At 34.7% G+C, this 27,576-nt stretch overlaps 1 protein-coding gene across 4 annotated transcripts in view; it reads left to right on the plus strand.

Moving 5' to 3' along the window:
- The window catches only part of pcm1 (pericentriolar material 1), a 203,021-nt gene that overhangs the window by 160,174 nt on the left and 15,271 nt on the right, over positions 1 to 27,576 (plus strand). For 2 of the 4 annotated variants that reach the window (XM_039750949.1, XM_039750952.1), the window contains 12 exons: positions 102 to 260; positions 801 to 857; positions 11,158 to 11,330; positions 11,559 to 11,678; positions 13,317 to 13,452; positions 13,798 to 13,926; positions 14,010 to 14,134; positions 16,473 to 16,607; positions 16,776 to 16,973; positions 17,164 to 17,286; positions 20,169 to 20,307; positions 24,567 to 24,727. In XM_039750949.1, the coding sequence (XP_039606883.1) occupies positions 102 to 260; positions 801 to 857; positions 11,158 to 11,330; positions 11,559 to 11,678; positions 13,317 to 13,452; positions 13,798 to 13,926; positions 14,010 to 14,134; positions 16,473 to 16,607; positions 16,776 to 16,973; positions 17,164 to 17,286; positions 20,169 to 20,307; positions 24,567 to 24,727 (1,655 nt within the window). The remainder of the gene's footprint in view (positions 1 to 101; positions 261 to 800; positions 858 to 11,157; positions 11,331 to 11,558; positions 11,679 to 13,316; positions 13,453 to 13,797; positions 13,927 to 14,009; positions 14,135 to 16,472; positions 16,608 to 16,775; positions 16,974 to 17,163; positions 17,287 to 20,168; positions 20,308 to 24,566; positions 24,728 to 27,576) is intronic. The other 2 variants (XM_039750951.1, XM_039750950.1) reach the window with 2 other exon arrangements.

The following is a 27,576-nucleotide window of genomic DNA, read 5'->3' on the forward strand; positions in this document are numbered from 1 at the left end:
TGCAATTTACAAGAGTTCAAAGCCCGTAGTGCAAGAAAATGATCATGCTTAAAGTCAAACGTTTATAGATGTAATTTTTTTCTTGTTTCATTCTCCTGTAGATATTGACAGTGCAAGTTTATCAAGTGATAGTGACTTCACAAAAGAACAGGTTAACGTCTCCAGACAGACACAGGAACTTGAAACTGACTTCAACAAGCAAACCAGGGAGCTGCTGGAAAATAAATTAAAATGCCCAAAATCCAATGACTTTTCTTCAGGTGTGAATTTTTTTTTTTTATTTTAATACCTCCAAATTATATAGTGTTAATTAAAATATTTGAGTTTATAATTAATATGAATTCATTATTTTGTGTTTTATTAACATGGAAAGTTAGTGTGTTTGAAAGCATGGGTGTTATTTGTAAGTTTTTGTGTTTTTACAGAGATGTGTAATCTTTAATGAATCAAATTAAAAAATCTTCCATTTACTTTAAGAAGTATGTGCATTTTGGACTTTATATAAAGAAAAAGTCTGAAGCAACGTATTTCTGAAACAATTTTAATTTTTCTCTAAGGAAAATCATCATTAGCTTTTTATTCATCATTACAGATTTTTGTTATTTCTTTTAATTTATTGTTGAACTGAAAGTTTGCTTCCTGTCTAGTCACTGACATATTCAGATAATTCTCATTTTACATTAAATGGTTGTGTTTGCTTTATGTTTTTCTTTTCCCTTTCACTGTGTCCTTTGTGCCTTTTTCTTTTTTCCCCACACCTTGTTTTTGTGTATCATATTTGTTTGTCCGATTCCCCACAGCACTTGTTTGGAGAGCTCCCTTCCAGTCACTCAGAAATGCATGCACTGATATTCCAGGTAAAGTATTTCTTTGTGTTTAACATACTGAGATACTGTTTTTCTCCTCAAGATACATTTTCATCTTTAGACGCTAGCTTGTTTAATTCCACAACTTTCTGTAAATTTTAGCCTGAATTTGACTTTACAAAATGGAAGTTTTTTAATTTTGTCACAACATTGCTCAGAAAACAAAGCTTTGTATTTTTACCTCATAGTGTATTCTTACTGACCAGCATGTAATCCCACAATAGACCTTATATTTCATATGGTGTATTCCTGTCCTGTTCGTAGTTTAGGAGAATGTTAATTTACTTTCCATTCCATAACATCGGATTATGAAGGGGAAAATCAGGGTTCGGGGTGAAGGCTATATAAAGCTCAAAGGCCACACTGCCAAGATACATAGACCAAGAAAGACAAATCTGGAAATGTCAGCTGTATATTATATAGATCTTCTATCCCTCAATTAGCTAAAGGGGTCAGGGGCTATTACATAGAATCAACATGTTATTGAATGGTGCACCTTGAAGAAGCAAAAAGAAAATCGTTTATTTCATAGTAAACTATGTACTGAGTTCTCAACCATTGATAAAGGAGCAATACAATCTGTGGTGTGGTAAATTGGGATGCTTCCAAATGTGGCCTGTTATCTTCTGGTACTAGCTTTCTGCATTTGGACACTATGTGCAAGAATGCCTTAGAGGCAGGTAAATTAATTATAGGCATAAAATGCCTGTAAAAAGTATTTACCCCCTTGGAAGTTTTCACATTTTATTGCTGTACAATATTGAATAACTGAATTTAATTTGGCCTTTTTAACACTGACAAACAGAAAAAAAAACTTTGTCAGAGTGAAAACAGTGCTCTATAAAGTGGTCTAAATTATTTACAAAAACAAAACATAATTTATTGCTTAATTCATTCCTTTTAATATGACATATCTAAATCATCACAGGTGCAGCCAATTGGGTTTTGGAAGTCCCCAATAACACCATTGGACAGACTCAATTTTTTATTTTTTTTATTTTATTAATTTTATTACAATCCATACAAAGCAATCAATTTTTACAAAAAAAAGAATTATGTTAAGAACAGATTGATCCCCACCCTTGAGAGAGAGAGCAAGCCAAACGGTGTAAAATTTAAGGCTTGTAAACATACCTAAATTAATAAATTCTCTGTGCTTTATGAACTTATTTTAAAATATTACTGATTAGATCCTGCCATGTTTTGAAAAAAGTCTGTACGGATCCTCTGAGTATTTGATTTTTTCCAATTTTAAATAATATAACACATCAGTTTCCCACTGACTTAAAAGAGGAGAGTTTGGGTTCTTCCAGTTTATCAGAATAAGTCTGCGCCAACAGTGTAGTGAATGCAATCACAATTTGTTTGTCCTTCTCCACTTTAAGCCCCTCTGGAAGAACCCCAAACACAGCTGTTAATGGGTTAGGAGGGATTGTGAGTCCAAGGCTGTCTGAGAGGTAATTCAAAATTTTTGTCCAGAATAATGTTAATTTGGTGCAGGCCCAGAACATGTGACCCAGTGAGGCTGGGGCTTGGTTGCAACGTTCGCAGGTTGGATCATGCCCTGGAAACAGTTTTAGTCAAGACAGATGTGCTCGATATATAATTTTGAGTTGTATAATTGTATGCTTTGCGCATATGGAGCTCGAGTGAATTCTCTGCATTGCTACTTTCCACTCCTTTTCTGATATATTAATTGAGAGATCTTTTTCCCATTGTCCTCTTGGATCTTTGAAAGGAAGGGATTGTAAAATGATTTTATATATTGTAGAGATGGAGTCTAATTCCTTAAAATTGAGCAATATTTTTTCCAGCGTGGATGAGGGTGCAAGTTGAGGAAAATCTGGAAGGTTTTGTTTAACAAAGTTCCTGATATGAAGATAGTGAAAGAAATGTGTAGCTGGAATGTTAAATTTGGAATGTAATTGTTCATAGGATGCAAAGACGTCTATATAAAGATCTCTAAGCAAGTTAATTCCTAATTTTTTCCAGATATTAAAAACTGCATATGTTTGTGAAGGTTGAAAGAGGTGGTTCTCTTGCAGAGGTGCCACAGATAGAAGCTTCTCCGTCTTAAAATGCTTTCTACATTGGTTCCAGATTCTAAGTGAGTGGAGCACAATTGGGTTATTAGTGTATTGCCGATAACGTGTGTTTATTGGAGCAGAGCAAGGAATACAAAGAAGTACTGCAGGATTTTACTTCTATTGCGGTCCAAGCCTGTGTATGTTCTTCTATTTGTGTCCAGGTTCTTATCGACTGTATATTTGCCGCCCAGTAATAAAACTGGAAGTTAGGTAGAGCCATGCCGCCTTCTGCCTTTTGTCTTTGTAGGGTCGCTCTTTTGATGCGTGGATGTTTTGAATTCCAAATAAATGAGGTTATTGTTGAATCTAATTGCTTAAAGAATGATTTATTAATGTATATTGGAATGTTTTGAAATAAAAAGGAGCTTAGGAAGAATATTCATCTTAACAGTGTTAATTCTTCCAGCTAGTGTGAGATGAAGGGTTGACCATCTATTCAAGTCTTGTTTAATTTTTTCCATGCAGACGACGAAATTTTGTTGATATAGAGCTTTGTTTACTTGTGATATTTACCCCTAGGTATTTAAACTGTTCTGCAATGATAAAAGGTAGGACAGACTCAATTTTATGGAAGATACTCAAATGCCGTTCTTTTCTGTAAAAACAGATGCCAAGTGGCATGCAGCACTGTCCCCAAGAACTGTCATAGTCATGAATCATTTCCCCACAGGATATGGGTGGGAATATATGGGATAGGATGGGTTACGTAGTCATAAGCTTTTCCCCTGTATGAATAAACTACATGTAGATAGGTCTGTCTGATTCCCATGGACCATGAAATATTTGTGCCAAATCAAAATAGTAGTTCCACTGATTCATGGGCAGGATGGCAATGCATATCATTCCTTCTGGATCCTAAATTCATCTGTTGCATTGATTCTCCATAAGAGTATTCCAGTGTAGATTTTCGTAGAGATGCTGAGGATTGCATACCCAAAATGACTGGACCATACCCTCTTGTCTGTTACTCTGCCACCCCCGAGGAACTTTTCTCATCTTACTTGGAAGAATGAAGTATCTTTAAAATCCTATCTGTCCTGGCAGACCTGCCGCTATGAAGATTTTTAATTATGGCCTTAACCTTTACTATAAACATACACATTCACAGCCAGTGCTTCTGGAACTGCCTATTCCAAGGAGGAGGTTTCAGCTGGGCTTAGGAGTTCCTCAAAGTGTATCTTTCCACCTTTTATTATCCGTGTATTTATTTGTGTCATTTCTCACATGAGAGTTAGAATCTATATAGTTGGTACCATTGCCGTTTGTTCATCTTCGTCATTTCTTACTTGATTGTTGAAATATTGTGTGTATTAATGGTACCTTTTCAAGCAGCAAGTCTTTAAAGTGACAGATTACTCTGTATAGTTGGTTAGTGCAAGCATTCACACACACACACACACACACACAGTTTTCCTGTCTGCACCACAGATGAATATTGTGAATATTCCCAAACCCATCAGGTTTCCTTGACTAGTGCAACTCCAGGGTAGCAGGAAGACTTCTTATTTAGAAGTGTAGTTCCATCACCAATGTTTTATGTGTAGAAGTGAATCCAGTCTTAGACCTGGCTCCTTCCTGGCCAGAGAAGTTAAATTATACATTCCAAGTTTCCAGTAGTGAAGTCTTTGGATCTGTCCTACTATTGCCTTCCACTCAGTTCTCGTGCGTCAGTTTATTGATATTAAGTCTACATGGTGGCTTCATTTTGTTTTTTTCAGACCTGGCCTTAAGGTACTCTTCGGTGCACTCCATTCCCAGGTTTACTCCTGGCTTTCCTGGAATTTACAATATTTCAAGCTTTCTTTGCAGCTCCTATCAGATGTTGTTTAACACTAGAATCCTTGAAGCCTACAAAAATATCTGTAATGCCGAGGTATCTTAAATTCCTTTGCACATCCTCATCAGCATCTTTGTTTTGCAAATGTGTCAATCAGCACTTGAAGCAGGCAGCCTGCTATCCCATTCCCCACCGAGGCAGCTGAAGTCAAGTCAGATGCAAAATTCTCAGAGCTGATGTCACTTTATCTTGGGAGTAATGTGTCTGGAATTGTATTGGGGAGGTAATATATCATTATTTGGAATACATACATTTCATGCGTATTCTGCATCTACAATGATCTATGTAAATATTTAGTAACAGGAAATGAGAGGCAAGAAATGTTGGACAGATAACTAAAATAACCTTTTTTTCGTTTTATAGTAATAGTTGACAAAATGTTTACGTGATGTATATAATGTGTGAAGACTGAAGTCTAAATATTAAATAAACACTTCCACAAAAGGTATAACAAAACAAGTGTGTTCTTATTCAAGAATAAAATGGAAGAAAAAGAAATTTTTCAATTTACATGTAACTGGCAATGTGTATAAGCTGAAGTCTAACTATTGATACGTAGTAGACATGTCAGCTTGGCTGACGTATAAATAAGGACTGCTGCCTTATAATCGAGGTTGCAGGTTTGATCACAGGTTCTTCTCGCATTTACCATTTTGAGTAGTTAGCTGCTATTGTTGTTACTATATTATAATAAAAACATACATTTGATGTAAGTCTGTAACAGTCGGTGTAAATTTATGGTACTTGTAAAAGTTAGTGTTGAATAAATAAAAGCAGTCACACAAATGCAGCTCAATCATTTCTTCTTGGTGTCTTGTTGAGCAAACAGGCACCACAGTGCCTATTGTGGATGTTTCTTTTTCTCGCATACTGACATTCACATCAACATATCCAAGCATAAAACTGAATTAAAAAAATTAGTTGAAATGACATGTTGATATATAAATGTGTGCGAGGAAAAGTAACATCTTTTACAAGTACCATAAATTTAGACAGGATGTTACAGACTTGCATCAAATGTATGCTTTTGTTATATAATAATAATAGCCACTCAGTACTCTAAAGTGCTAAATACTGTACAGAGAAGAGGCTGCATTTAAACCTATTACCTTGCCATTGCTAAGCATAGCCATCTGCGCAGATCTGTGATGGAGCAGTGTTACCACTGTGACAACTGGTTGAAAATACCAACTGATAGTTGAGCTTCAGCAACATGTCAATCGAGCAATTTCTTTTTCTTTGGTTTTATTCTTGAACTAGCAAAATACCCGCGCTTCGCAGCGGAGAAGTAGTGTGTTAAAGAAGCAATGAAAAGAAAAGGAAACATTTTGAAAATAACGTAACATGATTGTCAATGTAATTGTTTTGTCACTGTTGTGAGTGATGAGTGTTGTTGTCATATATATATATATATATATATATATATATATATATATATATATATATATATATATTTACACACACACATAAACATATATATATACATATCTATACATATACACATATATACATACATATATATCTACATATATACACACACATATACACACATATACATACATACACACACATATATACACACACATATATATATATATATACATACACACACACACACATATATAAACATATATATACATATACATACATATCTACATATATACACACACAGCTATTTCAGATCAGTGCAATACGCTGTTTGTTAAAACGGTTGACTCCGCTCTTACGTGCAATAACAAATCAAATCATTCAGTTGTCTTTGCTCATATGTCATTTTAGAGCTGGACGCCTGGCATCTTTTTGGCCACAAGTTCGCTTCTGTTTGGTGTGAGGTTCTGTGTTGTGGAGATTCTCAGGATGGATTGCAGGTGCTCATCAGTGAGGCGACTCCTGTGTGCTGTTTTGTTAGTCTTTATCACTGAGAAGAGCTTCTCACACAGATATGTGCTACCAAACATGCACAAGGTTCGAGCCGCATGTAGACGGACTTTTTTTGTTCTTCAAAGTCACCAAAGCGCAGTGCAAACTCAGTGCGCAATAGCTCTAGCTTCGCAATAACTTGCAGCATCATAAGGTAGACTTGATTAACGCGTAAGTGTTCGGCAAGGCAGCTGAAGCGCTGCATTATGGGATCTGTAGTTTATTATGTTACCAGCGCTTCATATACCCGGCTTTAATAACAATAATACAGTATATAAAATGATCTCACGGGCGGATATAATTACACGGGGCGGATGTGGCCCGCGCCCTTGAGTTTGACACATATGGACTAAATAGAACTTGAAAAGATATATTTTTCAAATGTGATCGCGCAATTCAGATAGAGTTGACGCGACTACAGCCTGCATGCCTCAATGAGTCATCCTCCCTCGCTCTTACTTTTTACCGCTCATCTAATGAATACACTGAGTATGGCTTTACCAAAACAATCATTGATGGCTAATAAAGTATCCATTATTTGAGTATGTAGAGCGGGATATATATATATATACATATATATATACCCGCGTCGCAGCGAGAAGTAGTGTGTTAAAAAGGTAGAAAAGAAAAGGGAACATTTTAAAAATAACGTAACATGACTGTCAATATACAGTATTTGTTTTGTGAGTGTTGCTGTCATCAAGGATTTGATTATCATTATTTCTTTCAATCAGGTTCGTATTTGTAGGATGTGTTGTGTTCAAGTTACATTCCGTGTTTGTCAATCGTTGTAAAGATGACAGGTTTCATTCATCGATTCGCTTCTTACTGCATCAATAAACAGCTCGCCTTCTTCTTTATCTGAGACCTGACACACTGCATGCACGGGTTTTTTACACTGTCTTCCTTTAGCGGACATTGACTTTTTCCACCGTGTGCTTTGTTTCCACAGTAGCTGCATTTATGAATATGCTTATCAGACGCTTCATATTTTTGCTGCCTTTTCAATTGTGTAATTCGCTTTTGTTCAGCTCTTTGGAACTGTTGCTTTTATCTGTGCACTGCGTCAGTTCACGTGAGCCACTCGGTGTACTTGCATCGAAGGTTCCCAGCTGTGCTGGTGCCATCTCGTGCTATGTCCATAGCTTTATTTAATGTTACCTTAGTCCTGGCACTTAAAACTTTCTCTCGCAGTTTCGCTGAGTTTGTACCAAACACCACCCTGACCATCTTATCTTCCTCTCCATAAGCACAGTCCTTCACCCGTGAATATTTACCCGTGGCAGTTTGCTATTGGATTGACGCTGACGGACGGCCTTATATGGGCAGGCACTAAATTACAAACGCCAGCGCAGCCTGTCTATGAACTTAATTTAAAGTGTAGGTTTACATCGTGCTTTGTTTCCGAAGTAGCAGAACTCATGAATATGGTTGTATATGTCACTCGCTCGCTTCTTATTGTTTCGCTGCCTTCTCAATTATATAATGCATGTTTTCTTGAGCGCTTTTTTGAGGTCTTCCTGGTTTTCTATGTACTGCATGATTACGTGGGAGGCGTGATGATGTCACACGAAACTCCGCCCACGGCGTTGAAGCTCATCTCCATTACAGTAAATGGAGAAAAACTGCTTCCAGTTATGACCATTACGCGTAGAATTTCGATATAAAACCTGCCCAACTTTTGTAAGGAAGCTGTAAGGAATGAACCTGCCAAATTTCAGCCTTCCACCCACACGGGAAGTTGGAGAATTAGTGATGAGTGAGTGAGTGAGTGAGGGCTTTGCCTTTTATTAGTATAGATAAAGCATACTTGTTTTGTTATACCTTTTGTGAAAGTATTTCTTGGATATTTAGGCTTCACACATCGTACACTTCACAACAAAATTATGTCATTATTACTATAACATATAAAAGCCTTTTCTGTTTTAGCCATGTGTTCAGTATATTTTGCCTCGCATTTCCTCTGTCATTCAGTATTTAAACAGATCGTTGTAGATAGAGCACATAAGAAATGTACTAATTTCAAATCGCAGTATTTTCATTAACTATATAATTTCTTACAAATGCATTGTCGGATAAACACTTCAGCATAGACTTCAGCTGTGAAGGACTGCAGCAGGGTGATGCCTTCATCTTACTGAATAAGGGGGTGAGGGTATAGTTGTCTGCGTTCTGCTAAACCACACATTTGCAAAACAAAAACAGGCTATTAGGACATTGTTAAAGAGCTATGAGCATCTTTGCATATTTTAGGAAAATTTAAGGAAGTCAGGGATAACGAAAAAAATGGTAAGCTTCAGGGATTCTAATGTTAACAGTTTTTCTCTCAAACTCCGTATGACTGCACCTTTCAACATGCTAGGCAATAAAAAAAAAGTAACTGGTTATGCCCACTATTTTTATACACAATCTAATTCCCAATTAGAGCATTGCAGCTTAAATGACTAATTACTTATGTCTTGTTAAAGCTAGCAATTCTTGACCACATTGTGTAATAGTTTGGTGTGTTTTGCAAGTTTAGTGATATTTCTACCAACTAACCTAACCCATGTATCATAATCCAGTTTTTAAACATTACTAATGACATAAAGAGGGAAGCCTGTATGTGAGAGTCAGGAGAATATAGGAAAATCTAAAGTGGTGTGAAAAACTATTTGCCCCCTTCCTGATTTCTTATTCTTTTGCATGTTTGTCACACAAAATGTTTCTGATCATCAAACACATTTAACCATTAGTCAAATATAACACAAGTAAACACAAAATGCAGTTTTTAAATGATAGTTTTTATTATTTAGGGAGAAAAAATCCAAACCTACATGGCCCTGTGTGAAAAGTAATTGCCCCCTGAACCTAATAACTGGTTGGGCCACCCTTAGCAGCAATAACTGCAATCAAGCGTTTGCGATAACTTGCAATGAGTCTTTTACAGCACTCTGGAGGAATTTTGGCCCACTCATCTTTGCAGAATTGTTGTAATTCAGCTTTATTTGAGGGTTTTCTAGCATGAACTGCCTTTTTAAGGTCATGCCATAGCATATCAATTGGATTCAGGTCAGGACTTTGACTAGGCCACTCCAAAGTCTTCATTTTGTTTTTCTTCAGCCATTCAGAGGTGGATTTGCTGGTGTGTTTTGGGTCATTGTCCTGTTGCAGCACCCAAGATCGCTTCAGCTTGAGTTGACGGAACAGATGGCCGGACATTCTCCTTCAGGATTTTTTGGTAGACAGTAGAATTCATGGTTCCATCTATCACAGCAAGCCTTCCAGGTCCTGAAGCAGCAAAACAACCCCAGACCATCACACTACCACCACCATATTTTACTGTTGGTGTGATGTTCTTTTTCTGAAATACTGTGTTCCTTTTACGCCAGATGTAACGGGACATTTGCCTTCCAAAAAGTTCAACTTTTGTCTCATCAGTCCACAAGGTATTTTCCCAAAAGTCTTGGCAATCATTGAGATGTTTCTTAGCAAAATTGAGACGAGCCCTAATGTTCTTTTTGCTTAACAGTGGTTTCGCCTTGAAATCTGCCATGTAGGCCATTTTTGCCCAGTCTCTTTCTTATGGTGGAGTCGTGAACAGTGACCTTAATTGAGGCAAGTGAGGCCTGCAGTTCTTTAGACATTGTCCTGGGGTCTTTTGTGACCTCTCGGATGAGTCGCCTCTGCGCTCTTGGGGTAATTTTGGTCGGCCGGCCACTCCTGGGAATGTTCACCACTGTTCCATGTTTTTGCCATTTGTGGATAATGGCTCTCACTGTGGTTCGCTGGAGTCCCAAAGCTTTAGAAATGGCTTTATAACCTTTACCAGACTGATAGATCTCAATTACTTCTGTTCTCATTTGTTCCTGAATTTCTTTGGATCTTGGCATGATGTCTAGCTTTTGAGGTGCTTTTGGTCTACTTCTCTGTGTCGGGCAGCTCCTATTTAAGTAATTTCTTGATTGAAACAAGTGTGGCAGTAATCAGGCCTGGGGGTGGCTACGGAAATTGAACTCAGGTGTGATACACCACAGTTAGGTTATTTTTAACAAGGGGCAATTACTTTTCACACAGGGCCATGTAGGTTTGGATTTTTTTTCTCCCTAAATAATAAAAACTATCATTTAAAAACTGCATTTTGTGTTTACTTGTGTTATATTTGACTAATGGTTAAATGTGTTTGATGATCAGAAACATTTTGTGTGACAAACATGCAAAAGAATAAGAAATCAGGAAGGGGGCAAATAGTTTTTCACACCACTGTATATTTCACAACAAAAATAAGACAGTTCTTTGAGTCCAGCAACTTTCAAATAATGTCTGCTTCACTCAGGTTTGAAGGTAAATATTTTTTACTATTCATTTCTTTATCAGTGTAAAATATAAACATTTGAACTTCTAATAAAATTTGAAACATAGCTACTCTTTGTATAACCACATAATGTTTGATTACTTTCTTTTGCAGAAGCAAGCAGTGATCTTTCAATGTTTGAAGCTTTAAGAGACACAATTTACTCTGAAGTAGCAACTTTAATCTCACAAAATGAAGGGAGGCCACATTTCCTCATTGAGCTTTTCCATGAGCTTCAGATGCTTAATACTGATTATTTACGGCAAAGAGCTCTTTATGCTTTACAGGTATTAAGTCAATTTAATTTTTAAACACAAAAATGTACTTCTGTCATATAATTAAAATATACTTAATGACTTGTATGTATTTAGAATTAAATTTTTTTTTTACTTTTCTCATTGAAACAGTATTGTATTTCTGTTATCTGTGCAAAATGTTAAAACATTTAGTTTCAAATCAGCTTTCAATTAACGTGTCAGCATGTATCATAAAATCAGACTTTGTTCTATCATTAGGACATTGTGAACAGGCATTTGACGGAAACAAAAACAAATGAAGAGCATGCTGCATCTTTGAGTTCGGTTGTTTCAAACTCTGAACTAACTCCCAGTGAAAGCCTTGCAACTAGTGATGTTGTAAGTAGTTTACTTTTATTTTTGTTTTGAATGCATGTTTGATGTATTTTTTTTCTACATCATGCAATATGCAATATTTCACATTACTTTGAATGCACTGTAATGTTTGTTTCTATAAAATCAAAGTGACAAGACACTAACACAAACAGCAGCACTGATTAATGTAACCAGTATTTTAGTTTTGCCTGTAAATGCCAAATAGATATGGAAATTAAAAGGCAGGAGTTCCATTTTAATGATATAAGTTCTATTTTGTGTTTTGGTCCCACCATTCTGTATCTTTAATAAATCACTTTATGAAATTCGTAATATAATTTAAGGAGGTACGTCTGCTAGTCTGTTTTTTCACAGAATTTACATTTATACTTTTCATGGAAGTTTTTTTATTTCACACATGCTAAGTAATTTGTGGCAAGTTACTTTCTATGGCTTAAGCAGAATATGCCTTTACTTTTTTCGGGGAGGAGAATGACTAATGTCTTCAAAATCTCATAAATGCCATTCTGATTATATTCAGCCATGTCCAGCTTTAGCAGCAAAAGCCATTATAACTTTAGAAATGCATTTATAGTCGTACCTTTTACTTCAAACGTAATTTTGTTTCAGGAGGCTGTTTGAACTCTAAATTGTTCAAAGTCTGAATCAGTTTTCCCCAACTGAAATAATGAAAAGTGAATTAATCCATTCCCAGACCCTGAACAATAACTATTTTGATAAACTTAAACAGAAAATACACATTATGTAAAGTAAAAATAAATTAATTAAATTCCCTATATAATAAATTAAGAAATGAAAGCAATCAATAAGTACTTTATAATAAAATGAAAATTGCTTTTACTGTACCTTAGTGAGGAGTGCCGATGTCCCATATGGCTGGTGGAGAGGAAGAGAAAGGTTACTGTTTGTAAGGGGTGTCACTTTCTATAAACATGCTTCGCGACAATTTCTTTTTCACCTCAATTGTCAATTCTATAACCTTCTGCTTAGTGTTCTTTGCTTCCACAGTCTTTTTGGATGCCATGGTTAATAGATATGGGTTGTATATATAGCCAAAAATAAAGTGAAAATGCACAGAAAATACACAAGTGTAACACAAGAGATACCTTTAGAACAAGCTCAAGAGACGTCTTGGGTGCACAACAGATGTTTACTTCTGTTGCTGCATTTTTTTTCCAGTGCGCTTAGAGTTCGATTGTAGAAGCATCATTCAAACTCTGGATCAAATTAATCTTAAATTTAGTGTGGAACTGGAACGTTGGAAGTTAGAATTATTCTAAGTATGCGTCACCACCATATTTTCAGTCTTCGATTCTCTGTCTTTCAGTAGCATGCCAGCAGAAATATCTGAAAATAACTTTTATATTTGTACTGTTATCTAATTATCATTTATTAAGATTATTAGTATAATCTTTTTGGTTTTGTGACTTTTTTTGTTGTTGATTGAAATTATGAAAAACTTGTTAACATAATAGACAACTGGTTATGTTTGTTTAATTTTCACGAAACTGAATTGTAACATACACCATTCAAGGTATTTTTATTCAGGGTTAATATGGATGTAATTAAACATGAAATGAAAATGCACTGAAGGGAAAATAATCTTTTGCATTACTTAAATGGTTTTCTTTTTCCCCACAGGAAACTACTGAAAAGGTTACAGAGAGCAAACAGCCATTCACCCAGAAAGCTAATGATGGAGATGCCGAGTTTGGAGATAATGCAAGCATTCTGTCCACATCTTCAAATCTTGAACCATTTGCAAATGATGATCTAGGTCAGCATTTCTTCTACCATTCTGTCAAAACCTATGCATTTACTTAGTGATTCTAAACAATATTAGGTGTCCAAGTCAGTTTGCAACCATTGTGTTCTTATTTTAGGATGGTATGGTTCATTATTTGCTGTAGAATCAGCATATTTAGGGTTTTAGTAATCTTAAGATTAAAAAAAAAAAAAAAAAAAAAGTTAGGTGCTCTTTTAAGATTTAACATCTGAGAGGCTAGAGCTACCTTAAAGCTCAACAGCAACAAGAGTTTAGTGTGACACAGCTACTAAATATAAATGTAGGATACCCTGAAATGCTCCTTTTCTAATTTTTATGTTTATTTTTTCTTCTCAGGAAACACTGTGATTCACTTAGACAAAGCACTAGCTAGAATAAGGGAATATGAACGTATGAAACTCAGAACCGAATGCACTGAAAACAGTACAGATCCTGCTTCAGATGAGCTTATTGATGCTGAAAGAGGTATTTATCTTCTATCTTGCTTCCTTCTGTGGTCTTTTTTTGTCAATTTTCCAATAATCATGTTTCTTTTTATGTCTCTGAAGGTGATTCTAGAATCCAGAATCTTTCTGTACATTCTTCTTCTGAAATCCCTTGTCCACGTATTGACACTCAACAACTAGACAGACAAATAAAAGCCATTATGACAGAAGTGATACCTTTTTTGAAGGTGAGAATTGTGTGAGAATATTGCACTGTTATTTATACTAAAAATGCATTTCAATTTGAATTAATTTAGCAATAGGTTATAATTCAAAAATCTACTCTTTAAAGTGACACATCTTTGAGTTTTCATCTTGATGTAATCTGAAAGGATGCTTTGCATTTGAGAGCTTAATTAATACAATCAATATGTGCCTCTTTTTGATATGTTCATCTGGCTAAACTGCTTTACTAAGAAAGCTAGGGAAGTCAATACAACATTCTGAACTTTGTTTAAAGAAAAACAAAAGTCAGTTTTCTATGATTTGTTTTTTTAAAAAAATCCCGTTCTCTGCTAAAATATTCCCGGACGGTTTGTGAACTTCTTAAAAGTTAAGCAATCGTAAACATTGAGCTGTTTCATATTATATATTTCTCCTTTTTGACTTGCTTCCTTGATGAGCACTAATTTTGCTATTGCCCTAAAATTCTTGAATATTTTTATTAACTCTACAAAGAATGAGCTATACTACAATGTAGGAAAATGTTTGAGTTATCAAAAAATATATACATTCAAAATTGTGGCTCCTCTTCTATACATACATTTTAGAGGAAGAACTGACATTTGATTTATTGGACTGGTGTCTGCAGAGAATAGCAGCAATTTCTATAAATGTTAAACTTGGTCTGGTATGGTGCTTTTTTGTTTAATTTATATATATTTATACGTGTGTGTATATAAATCTCTATATAATTTTATTTATATTTTATATATACAGTACATATATAAATTGTCCTCTTCCTCCGTTTGCTTTCCCTTTCATTTGTAGTTCAGCAGCAACCTGCTTTTTGAGTAGATTATTATATTATGCACTTGCCAAATTAAATTTGTCAGACAGATGAGGACTGCAGTGGAATACAATTATTGGATGCCTGGCCTGCTTCAATTAGGTTTTTCAGTAATACGTTTTTTTTTTGTTTTTTTTTTTAAGAGGGCTTTTTTATCGAAATTTTGTCATTTGGAGACACATAAGAAAATGTAAACTGTTTTTTTGCATTGGATTTAAGTCAACAGAGAAAGAACTGGCAGTAAATAGGTATCAGACTACTGCTTTGCACCAGTTTAATTGTATACAACAAAATAGATAGATAGATAGATACTTTATTAATCCCAAGGGGAAATTCACATAATCCAGCAGCAGTATACTGATACAAAAAAAATATTAAATTAAAGAGTAATAAAAATGCATGTAAAAGCAGACAATAACTTTGAGTAATGTTAGCATTTACTCCCCCGGGTGGAATTGAAGAGTCGCATAGTGTGGAAGAGGAACGATCTCCTCAGTCTGTCAGTGGAGCAAGTGACAAAAGTCTGTCACTGAAGCTACTCCTCTGCCTGGAGATGACACTGTTCAGTGGATGCAGTGGATTCTTCATGATTGACAGGAGTTTGCTTAATGCCCGTTGCTCTGCCACAGATGTTAAACTGTCCAACTTCTACAATGGAGCCTGCCTTCTTAACAAGTTTGTCCAGGTGTGAGGCGTCTTTCATCTTTATGCTGACTCCCCAGCACACCACCGCGTAGAAGAGGGCACTCGCCACAACCGTCTGGTAGAACATCTGCAGCATCTTATTGCAGATGTTGAAGGACGCCGACCTTCAAAGAAAGCATAGTCAGCTCTGACCTTTCTTACACAGAGCATCAGTATTGGCAGTCCAGTTCAATTTGTCATCCAGCTGCACTCCCAGATATTTATAGGTCTGCACCCTCTGCACACAGTCACCTCTGATGATCACAGGGTCTATGAGAGGCCTGGGCCTCCTAAAATCCACCACCAGTTCCTTGGTGTTGCTGATGTTCAGGTGTAAGTGGTTTGAGTCGCACCATTTAACAAAGTCTTTGATTAGCTTCCTGTACTCCTCCTGCCCACTCCTGATGGTGCAGTGGTTAAGGCTTTGGAATTCAAATGCTAAGTTTGTGGGTTGAAATCCCACCACTGACACTGACTGAGCAAGCTGCTTCACCCACCTGTGCTTCATTTGGGAAAAAGTGTAACCAGTTGTATCTCAAATGTTACAAATCGCTTTGGATAAAGGCATCAGCCAAAGAAAGAAATAATCGTTGTGTAGAAGTTGACCTATATTGGTCAGAGAAGAAATCTGAAATGCATTTCTGTTTGCACGAGCACTCCCACTTCTCTTTCAAGCACTTCAGAAGTTCTGGAAGCATTACATGTTAATGTGGTGATTATTTGCTGGTTAAAAGTGAGTTATACATTAGAATTCTGAACTATAAAATAAAACATATGTGTCCTTTTGTAGTTATTTCGTGGGGCAACTTTTGAGTGAGTTCTTTTCTTTACAGGAACACATGGAGGATACTTGCTCTTCACATCTGTTAACTTCGATTCGACGTATGGTTTTGACACTCACCCAGCAAAATGACGAAAGTAAAGAGTTTGTCCGCTTCTTTCATAAACAGCTTGGAGGTATCCTGCAGGTAAAATTAGAAACGTTTTATTTTTGGAAATCTATATCAATTCTATAAGGTGATTTGAAAAAGAGTATTTTAACTTCATCTGTTAATTGTAATCATTTTTAGCAGTCTTTGTTTCCAATGTTTTGGTTTCCCGGAGCTGAGATTTGGTCGGTTTGTTTTCCCTTTCAGGACTCTTTGTCAAAATTTTCCGGTAGAACACTTAAAGAATGTGGGGAAGATCTACTTGTGGAAATTTCTGAAATCCTTTTCAATGAACTGGCTTTCTTTCGGCTTATGCAAGACCTTGATGAGAACAGTGCTTCATTGAAACAAAAATGTAAAAAGAAAAAGGAACTTGCAGCTTCTCAACAAACAGTCTCATCAGAGGTTTGTGCACTTGGGTACCTAAAAATCAGTGTTTTTATTTAAATATTTAGTATTTTAAGATTTTTGGTGCATTTTATTTTTTGATTAATTCTTTAGGTGCTGGTTATTAACTTGTAAGTAGTCATTCAGGAACTTAATTGTCTTTAAAAAATATTTTGTGAAATTTTTTGCTACACTTCTCTCCCTGTAGCCTGAAAAGGGATTGGTGGCATTTAACCAGTTTTACTACAAGTTATACTCCCCATCCTTACAGGATAAAAAAGTTATTGAAGGTGAACATTCACTTGCTGGAGCATGTGAAGATGAAGATAAAGTAAGTTGGAATGTCTTATATTTGGGCTTCTCTTAAACAGAGTTAACTTAGATAAACATTTTAAATGTTGGTGTTAAATTTGGTTATTATTTACCGGATATCTTTGGAATTATAAATAGGTAATTATTTAAAATTTAAACTATAGATCCTGTAAGGGATTTGTTTCTCGAAGTACAGACTCTGATATACTTATCCTCTTCTGCAGTTGTGCATCTGGGACTTCTGCTCCTTTTTCTGTCATGATTAGATACAGTTTGCGACTTTCTCTCAAGACAGAAGTGGATACCACTGTATGAAATTCAGTTTCTTGGCAATCTGTAGTAATGAATCACTTTCATTTTGCTAAATGACATACTGATGTTTTTCTTGTGAGAGCACTTGTGTTGTGGCCATTTTGTACACAAACTGTATGAATGGTGTTGCTTTGCAAGCCAAGGAAAGAAGTTTACCTGCTTTATTGAACAGGATAATTGGTTTTATCTATGCTTGCACAGTTTCAAAGGCTTCTTTAATACCCAGTTAGCATTTAAACATGATGAAGGGCAAGATAAGAGAACTGGGACACTGGATGCTAAAAATCTAACTTTTCAATAATATTTGAAATAAATTCTAAATCCAATATTTTAAGTAGTAATAGCCATTTGCAACATTAGTAATGTTTTGGCCTAATTCTTAAATTAATTGAATTTCTCTTTAACAACATGAATACTTCTGAATACTAATGTAGTTCTGACAGTTATCACTGGTATTTCTCTGGTGCTGTTATGTTCCTTTTTATAATACAGTATTGCATATGTAGCTTCAAAGTTCTCTCAAGGACTATCTGTTAAGGTTTTGCGTGCTAAGAATATCTGTTGGTCTGCTTTATACAGTTTCAACTTTGTTGTTTACAGTTTTATCTAGATCACTTATTTATATTGAAAAGAGCAGAAAACCTAGTACAGTACTTCTGCTTTGACATTCCTTGCATAATTACCTTTTGCTTTCTATGCTGTGTTTTACAGCCATATTGACTATTCACTTTTACCCCCTACTCGATATGTGGTGGTTATTCCTGTAATTAACAGTAGCTCATATTAATTTAAATGCGATAGGCTTGTGCCCAAACAGCAATCACCAAGCGGATGATTCACTTTTAAGATAGGCAGTCTATTGGTTACTAGTATCGGCCCAATCAGTCTTTTTCTACATAATTGATTAATATTTCCATTTGTTTCCCAGGAATAAAAATATTATAAAACCTCAAGCATTCTTGGGTTTTCCACTTCCAGTGATTTGTTTTTATCCCTTTCTTTTATTTTGCATTACTCAGTATTTTCTGTAGCAACTTGGAGGCTTATGATGTATTTCATTTTCCAATTTCCACATTCACAGATTTCCTCTTAAAACTTCTATAACTACCTTTTTGGCATTTTTTATTTAATTTCTAACTGTTGCCCTTATGTGTTCTTAGTCCTACACTTAACGCTGGAGTTATTTCTTTTGCATTTATTGTTCAGCTGCCTTTTTTAGTGTAGTTACTTAACTCTTTTCATACACTGAGTTCTTTGAAAATTTTCATTCTTCTAAAATTTCGGTATTAAGTTGTCTTGTGTTTTTTGAAATGTACTTTTAAATACTACATCGCTGCTTCTTCATTATCTCCATTCTTACCTCTTCCACCTTTGTTGCATTTGCCCAGATTTTCCCCACTATAATTAATATTGTGTTCTGTTTATTTGCTCAGACAAAAAAAAAAATAATTACGATTACAACATTGCAGTAGGTCAAGTATGTATATGTATATATATATATATATATATATATATATATATATATATATATATATATATATATATATATATATATATATATATATATATATATATATGACACTTGCTATCTCTTGAGTATGTAATACACATCCAGTGTCATTCCTATAAATTTGGAAGCCTTTATTTGAAGCTGAATTATCATTTGAAGCATGCGGTTTATCTTTTATTTTAAACATATTTTTAAGTCCTCTGCTGAGTAAGTGACAGTGCCTTTTATTTCTGGTTGCCTTTTTTTAAATTTAATTTTTCCATCTCCAGGACTCCGTTGCTGCGTTAAGTTTGTAGTTACAGTTTGCTGTATATAATTAAGTACATTTTAATTCTTCTAACATTATTGCGTTAAGTTTGCAATATGTTATTTTTTCCGTGCCTTCATCAGCCATGTTAGTTAATAATTTTCAAAATAATGTGCTAATGCACATAATTATGTACTTTTGTACGTCTTCATTATGATGGTTATAATTTTAACTATTATAATGTTTGTAACCCACAGGTTACCTTTCTCTTCTTTTAATAAAACCATTCCTACCATAGGTACCATGTTAGCTTTCAGAGTGGTTCTTAGTTACCACCTCCGTTTTAACTCAGCTTTGACCATGCATAAGCTTTTTCTCCCCTCCCTCTCTTTCATCTCTTGGTGATGTTTAAAGAGATGAAATTCAAAGAGTAGACAGGCTGGACTACTGTGGCTGTCTTTCTCCCTCAGAAGAGGTGAGCTAATTAAGCATGATCGAGTGTTTTGTTTGAATTCCAGTAAAACACATACAGTACCTAAGTGCTATTCAATAAACATTAGACAAGTTTCATTATAAAATGGTGTTTTATTAAACAGATATATTTATTGTGGTGTCTGGCTGAGGAAACTAAAAATGTTTTTAGTATTGTTTCAACATTTTCTATCCTATCTGATTTCACAATATGCAAGTAATCTCTCTTACTGCTAAATTTAAATTGTTCTGTATGAACATTAATATTTATTTAATAACTGTATTCTTCGGGCTTTTAATAAAATTGTTCTAATAAAAGTGCACATTTTTAGAGTGTTAATCTTTGTCTTTATACTTATAGGACATTGATGAAACTGCACAGAAGCCCACTTCTTGTGAAATGCAGGTGACTGAAGATCCTCATGTTCAGGGTACTTTAAGTAATGAAGGGTCCGGCGAAGATGATGATTATGACACAGAAGAACTACCTTTGTCAATAAGTATGTATTCTGACGTTAATATAGTGGATATTTATAGAGAGAAAATATGTTTTACTTCTTTTTTTTATTTGTTCCAAAATATGCATTACAAAAGAAGTGACAGTCAAACCATTTTCACTGAAACAAAATGAAGAAACTTAAGTCTTTTCAGTCAGAAGTACAATCCGTTCCAAGTATTACAGAAACAATTAATATATGTATTTATAAACTTCTATAAAAACCCCACTTTCCCAAAGCAGAGCTAATTTGTAATACAAAGAAACCTATTATGCAATGCAACCTCATATTAATTAAATACAGTAGGAGTTTTACAAAAATGCTCCATGCTTACTCATCGTATTTCCTAGTCTTTATTTCTCCTTTCCTCATTTTTGTCATTCTTTGCTTTTGCATTGACCAAGGATGAAGCATTTCTAAATTAAAATGGATCTTTACTCACAGCTTTTATTTGATAATATTAAAATGCCATGTTTAACATGAATCAGACTGAATTTATTCTTAAAAGTTTAAGATTGCAGTTTTCTCTGAAAATCTCGAAGTGCAAAATTTGAAAATCAGTGTGCAATTCAGAACACTTTAATCTAAATCTTAATAGTGGCTGTTTGGAAGGAATTAGGAATACCAGCGTTCTTTCAGTTTAAATTATACATGTTTATAATGGGCAGTATAGCTACTACTAGAGAGTTTTACAACAGCCTCAAATTGGATCTTAACCACACAATATACTGTATAAAATGTACACATGGCCCTCAGTGTTCACTCTAATCTATATTATTGTGCAGTTTAATTTTGCTGTCAGAGTTTCAGTGTCTGTTAATTTGTTTTGTAGTTTTTATTGGGTGAATCCTAGTTTACTTTCTCCATTTTCTTTAATCATGGACAGATATTTCCCATTCATATGTTTTATTTGAATAAAGAACTTAATGAATTTAAGGCTTTCACTAACAACCATCATGAACAGAATGCATACTTTTTAAAATGTGTATCAGGCGCAGGTTTGGAAGCACATACACTAAAATTGGAACAATACATGGAAGGGTTTGCATGGCCTTGATACAAGAGCTGCATGCAAATTTATGAAGCTTTCCCCATTTTGGTTGGTAAAAAGATCATGTTAGATCTTCTAAGAGATTTTTTTTTTTTGTAGTTATACAAGATGACAAACTTTCTTGAGGTTACTCCCACTCCTTCCAAATTTTTTGCTTTCCGGACTTAAAAGCCCCTCATTTTTTACCTCATGATAAAGAGTAAACTAATAGGTGTCTTCAGCATAAATGATTAGAAGGGCTTAAGTTGTGCATGTCACATCAGCAGACCCCAGGGGTTTACTCCCTAATGGAATATGAGGGGTCAAAGTTATTCCTTTTCTCATAAAATCTTTTAAAATATGTCGATTAGCAATATAGACATGTGAAGTGTTTTATGCAATTTCAAGGTTGCTGATCACGTTTTTTGATATGCAATTCTTTACTGGTGGTCATAGCCCTCTAGGAGCCACTCCCAAAAGACGAAAAATGACATCTTTCAAACATAACCGTGTATGTTATTGTTTAATGTGTTTCAAGGTTGATGATTTTGAACATGGTTATTTTTGATCCTTTATGGACCTCTGTCAGTGGGTGAAACATGACATATTTCTATTACAATCAGGAATACTTAGACTTTAAACATAATAAATATTTCACACAACCCTTCTTGTTTATTGTGTAGTTCTACCTCATGAAGTACATCACTACATTTCTTATGGACAACCTTAAGTTAGAGCAACTTGTGTTATTCAGACTTTTTTCTTTTGTTTTTCAACTTTTTGCCCCTAATCTGCAACACTATATAATGCTATATTAAGCACTTCTCACAACAATTGTTATATTCATTCACTTTACCAAGTTATTGTGTGTTCATGTTTTAAAATATAAGAACCACATCATGGAGAAATAAGACTTTCTGATTATTGTATAGATCTCCATGATATATATCTCATTTAAGTTCATTTTTTCTTAATTGAATCTAATGTATAATATGAGTCAATAGAAGTTATACTTGAAGCACTGCAGTTGGCACATGGCAATATTCATACTGTGATTATTTGACACACTTTGAAGTACTCAAGACTGTGTTGTTCTTTTTAGGTTATTAGTCAATACAACTCTGGTCAGTGGACAGTCAGTTATTTATATTATACTTAAATCAGCCTATTTAGGACATGCTGATCTCATAGTCTGGGGTTGCAATTGGTCATACGCGTAGTGAATGTAGACTTTCTATCCTCATCTGTCGTTATGCTTACAGAGGATGTTGAAGTTGATGAATCATAGCAATTCTTGCCACATCCCACCATGAATCTTTGAGTTCTTTATACAAGTCCAGTTGGATATATAGTACAGGTTAATGGATGGTTCTAGTTTTGTCAATACTCTGTTCTTACAGATGCTGAAAACTAATGCAATGTATGTGGTATTCTTCTATTTCAGTTGAAGATTTGAAAAGTTATTTCACTATGTGAATGAAAATGCGAAATTGAAATAAAATTACAATGTTCCACAGATCCACCTGCAGCATATGAGACAAATTGTATAATAATATGGAACTTGGAACAAATGTGTTAACCTTGTAATTGTTATACCTAAATTGCCTGGAAAGAGCGAGCACTGCTGTATACATACTATTAAGTGTGTAATTTGAAGGACTGTGATTTGTCTAGAATTGGCTTCTACCGGGCTTCCAAGGCTCTATGAATAGTCTCTGGTGCCATTAGCTTAAACAGAACTAATTAATTGGACTAATGCATTATTTCTTATTCACCTTCCAGGGAGTTAATCATTGTTACTCTTGAAACTATCCTTTTCACAATTCTTTATTAACTTTTTTTAAACAAATCCTTAGAATGTGAGCTTCTCTAAAACTGAATTTGTAGGGTCATGTGAAGTGCCAGTACTCAAAGGGAACTTCAAGAACAAGCATCCACAGAAGAGACGTGAAAACTGTCACAGCTTAAATGTGACCCAGCAGGCAATTAAAGGCAGCTATTCTTAATCATTAGTATTCAAGTTTAACTCCGTAATTAATGATAGTAAAAGAATCGCAACAATATATTTAAACATCCTTCACCTGTTTTTTTGCTTAATTACTTGTAATTTACCTTGCCATGCTACTACCTAAAGATGAAAAAAAAAGTCTCCCAAGAAATTCTCAAAAGTAAATTACAGTGTCACTGCAGCTGCTCAGGCAGGCTTCATATGTTGAAAAGGAAAGAAGAAATTATTAAAATTTAAGTATCCAGAGGGCAAATGTACGCTTACAAATGAATCTGTAGGTACAACAAGAAAAAGTAGCGTCTTTGACAGTAATGCTAAAAAGCAATTACAAAACAAGAATATTTAAAACCACACTGTCACATTAAAACTAAAGTAAGGCTGCATCATGCAGCTGATCGTGTTTCCATTAGAAAACCTTAACTCTCATTCTCTGCACTATGCAAAATATTCCCCATAACTTTATAGTATGTTGAGCCTTCATTTGTAGCCCCAGACACATTTTTCCTGTGCACGTAGATGTTGTTGCTATTTTATGTTTTCTAATCAGGAGACAAGGTAATTGTTTGATATTAGCAAACACATGGACCTGGAGTCCTCAGAGAACTATGGCTCATGCAGTTCTTTTTCCTTCGTACAATTTTACAGTTTATAGTCTGTGCAGGCAACTCTCTGTGTTTATCACGCTTGTATTGTGTGTTCTACACTGATTGGCCTGTGCAGTGCACTTCTCTCTAAGCAGATTTCACTTCTGTTCTTGTCAGTCATGTCACTGTTTGCTGTAATAAGGACCTCCTTACATGTACATTTAAATTTATTGCTGGAACATTAAAATTATTTATCTTGTCCATGTAATCTTGCAATGCACTTTGCCTCACACCAAAGCCAGGAGCTTATCTTCCACTGAAGTGTGTTGGTGCATCTTTTCCACAAAACTTAAAATGAAGGTTTTTGTTTTCCTGTATAGTAGAGAGAAACTTTGACCTATTTTTCCTTGATACCAAAACAAAAAAGTGCTGGAATCGGTGAAAAGGGGTAACTGAAAATGCTCTTACTGGACCTGACCCCTCAAGTTTTAAATAATAGTTTGAAAGTGTCATCTATGCAGATGCCATTGGACAGATTAGAAGTAAACATCAACACTTCATATCTCAATCTATACTGGTTTAAATTTAGTATACTTTTTATTTCTTACTTATTTTTACTGGTTGTGTTTTTTTTAAACAGGTCTTTCCAAAGCTGAAACTCAGGCATTAACTAACTATGGTAGTGGCGAAGATGAGGAAGAAGAGGAATTGGAAGAGTTTGAAGCCAGTCCTGTTGATGTGCAGACATCTCTGCAAGCTAGTAGTGAGGCTGCAGATGAAGAGGATCAGAAAACTGATGAGGTGATATTTTCAGTGTTTTCTTTAAATTCTACTGTAATAATAATAATAATAATCCTAAAATCTTAACGTAATTTGTTTTTTTCTGGTTATTTTAAATATATACCACATTTTCCTGAGAAATCTTGAATGCTGAATACTAACATTTGCAAATTCAACACTGCAGTTACATTTATATTGGTAAATGTAAAAACTTGCTCTCTTTTCTGCATTGATCATTAATGAATATTATTTTTGTGGTGGGATTCACCTTGTGTGCTTGATCTCAGTCGAATTCATGACATGCATTATGCATAAAGCTCAGGTATACAAATTGAAATCAAGTCTAACCCTTTAGTGCAATGTGCAGCACATGTACTTAACAGGTTTGTTGTGTTTTACTTAAAAGTATAAAGCATCACTAAGATCCAAAATGAATCTGAGTTCTCTGCACATTGAATTTATACCTTTTTAAAAAAAAAAAAAACTTTACATTTTCACCATGTTCCAAGGAGTGTCAATCTAACATTCCGTGACTTTATTTTATCTGAACCAAAATGACAAACAATTCTCAATTTGAACAATCTTCAGTAATAATTTGATGGCAACAATAACTGCAGGCGGGTTTTAGTTATTTTTGGCAGGAGGAGTGTGACATATTTCATTTATCGATAAGTAATAAATGAAATATTTGCAACAAAGGCAACAAAGTACCTACTAATAAAGTTGGCTGTTTCATTCACTCGTCAACAAAACAGTTTCCTTCCAGTTAAAAAGCTGAAATTTGGCAAGATGGTACATCTAGGTCTTAGGTATTTGCTAAGAAACAACATTTTGATATACAGTAAAACCCCACACCACAAACTTTTTTTTTTTTTTTGTGCCCAAAAATGCATCAGAACATGACCAAAGAAGTAAACATGTTCCAATCAGCCTTCTGCATCATAATCAAAGCCTGAAAACATTACATACGGCGTTACCCAGTGCTTTGTAAATAATGTTCCTTACTGTGCCCTTAATAATGCTGTTATTTAGTGATTATTTTGTGCTTTTTACTAAATAATCATGGGTCCAAAGAAAGCTAGAAAGGTAAGCTCAAAACAAAGAAGGAACAATAACAATAGAAACGAAGAAAGAAATGATTGAAAAATATGAGTGAGGTATAAGGGTGACTGATCTTGCAGCTTTATATGGCATGAGTAAATCTATTATATCTACAATTTTCAAAAACAGAGGAAATTAAAAAGCTGAACTTTCTAAGAGTGTGACATGTATACTCTCTAAAAACAGATGATGAAGTTGAAAGATTATTGTTACTTTGGATAACTGAAAGACTTTGCTTGTAATTGCCAGTCGGAGGCTATTATTTGTGAAAAGCTTAGGGCAATATATGCTGATATTGCAAATGATTATCCTTCAGGGAGTGCTGACAAGGACTGTCCTGTTACAGTCAATTTTCTTTTTTTAATTTAAATTGTGTAGGATATGCTATGCTTATTCTTATGCCAATCTCTTGCAGTGTACAATTTATTATTTATTTGTGTGTTTTTCCCATAAAAAAATATTTTAATATACAGAAAAAATTATGAGTATTAAATAGGTTATGTATGGGAGTCTTGGCGGCTTGGAACAGGTTAATTCTTTTTCCATTATTTCTTATGGAATAAATTGCCCCTGTCCACAACCAGTTTTCCGGGACAAATTAAGTTTGTGCTGCGGGGTTTTACTATATGCGTATTTACTGTAGATGTAAAAAAAAACAAAAAAAAAAAAACACACACAAAATCTTTCTAAAATCTTCAAAATGTCTTGATGAATTTGATTGAAATTTCATGACATTATTTTTTTTTGGTCTATAAATTTGTCAATGATTATTAATGTTATGCCAACTTACATTCAGTTCTTGCACTTATTTTTCCTTCTTAATATTTTACAGTTATAGACTGTGCAGGTAGCTCTCTGTGTTTATCACGCTTGCATTGTATGTTCTACACTGATTGGCCTATGCAGTGCACTTCTCTCTCAGCAGATGTCACTGTTGTTCTTGTCAGTCATGCCACTGTTTGAAGTAATAAGGACCTTACATGTACATTTAAATGTATTGCTCGAGCAACAATTTAAACATCAAAATTATTTATCTTGTCCATGTAATCTTGCAGTGCATTTTGCCTCGCACCAAAGCAAAGAACTTATCTTCCACTGAAGTGTGTTAGTGCATCTTTTCCACAATACTTAAAATAAAGGTTTTTGTTTTCCTGTATAGTAGAGAGAAACGTCAACCTATTTTTCCTTGATACCAAAACAAAAAAGTGCTGGAATCGGTGAAAAGGGGTAACTTAAAATGCTGTTACTGGACCTGACTCCTCAAGTTTTAAATAATAGTTTGAAAGTGTCATCTATGCAGATGCCATTGGACAGATTAGAAGTAAACATCAACAATTCATATCTCTATCTATACTGGTTTAAATTCAGTATACTGTTTATTTCTTTCTTGTTTAATTTTACCTGTTGTGTTTTTTTAAACAGGTCTTTCCAAAGCTTAGGCATTAACTAACTAAATCTCCCTAAAATCTTAAAATGTCTTGATGAATTTGATTGCAATTTCATGACGTTATGGAAAAAACAATTAGCTGACCTGTGTGTTTTATTTATTTATTTATTTTTGTTTTGTTTTTTGGTTTATAAATTTGTCAATAATTATGAATGTTGTGCTAACTTACTTGCAGTTGGATATGCTGAGACCATACTTTATGTAAATGAAGGATGTTGCAGAAGTGCTCGATGGGCCACGCGAATAGCATAAGCATCTAGTAGGGTAGAATGATGACTATAGATAGGACAGTGTCCTGGACAGAAACAAAGTGGTGATCACA

The sequence above is a fragment of the Polypterus senegalus genome, chromosome 4, assembly GCF_016835505.1.
Source record: "Polypterus senegalus isolate Bchr_013 chromosome 4, ASM1683550v1, whole genome shotgun sequence".
NCBI classification, from domain to species: domain Eukaryota; kingdom Metazoa; phylum Chordata; class Cladistia; order Polypteriformes; family Polypteridae; genus Polypterus; species Polypterus senegalus.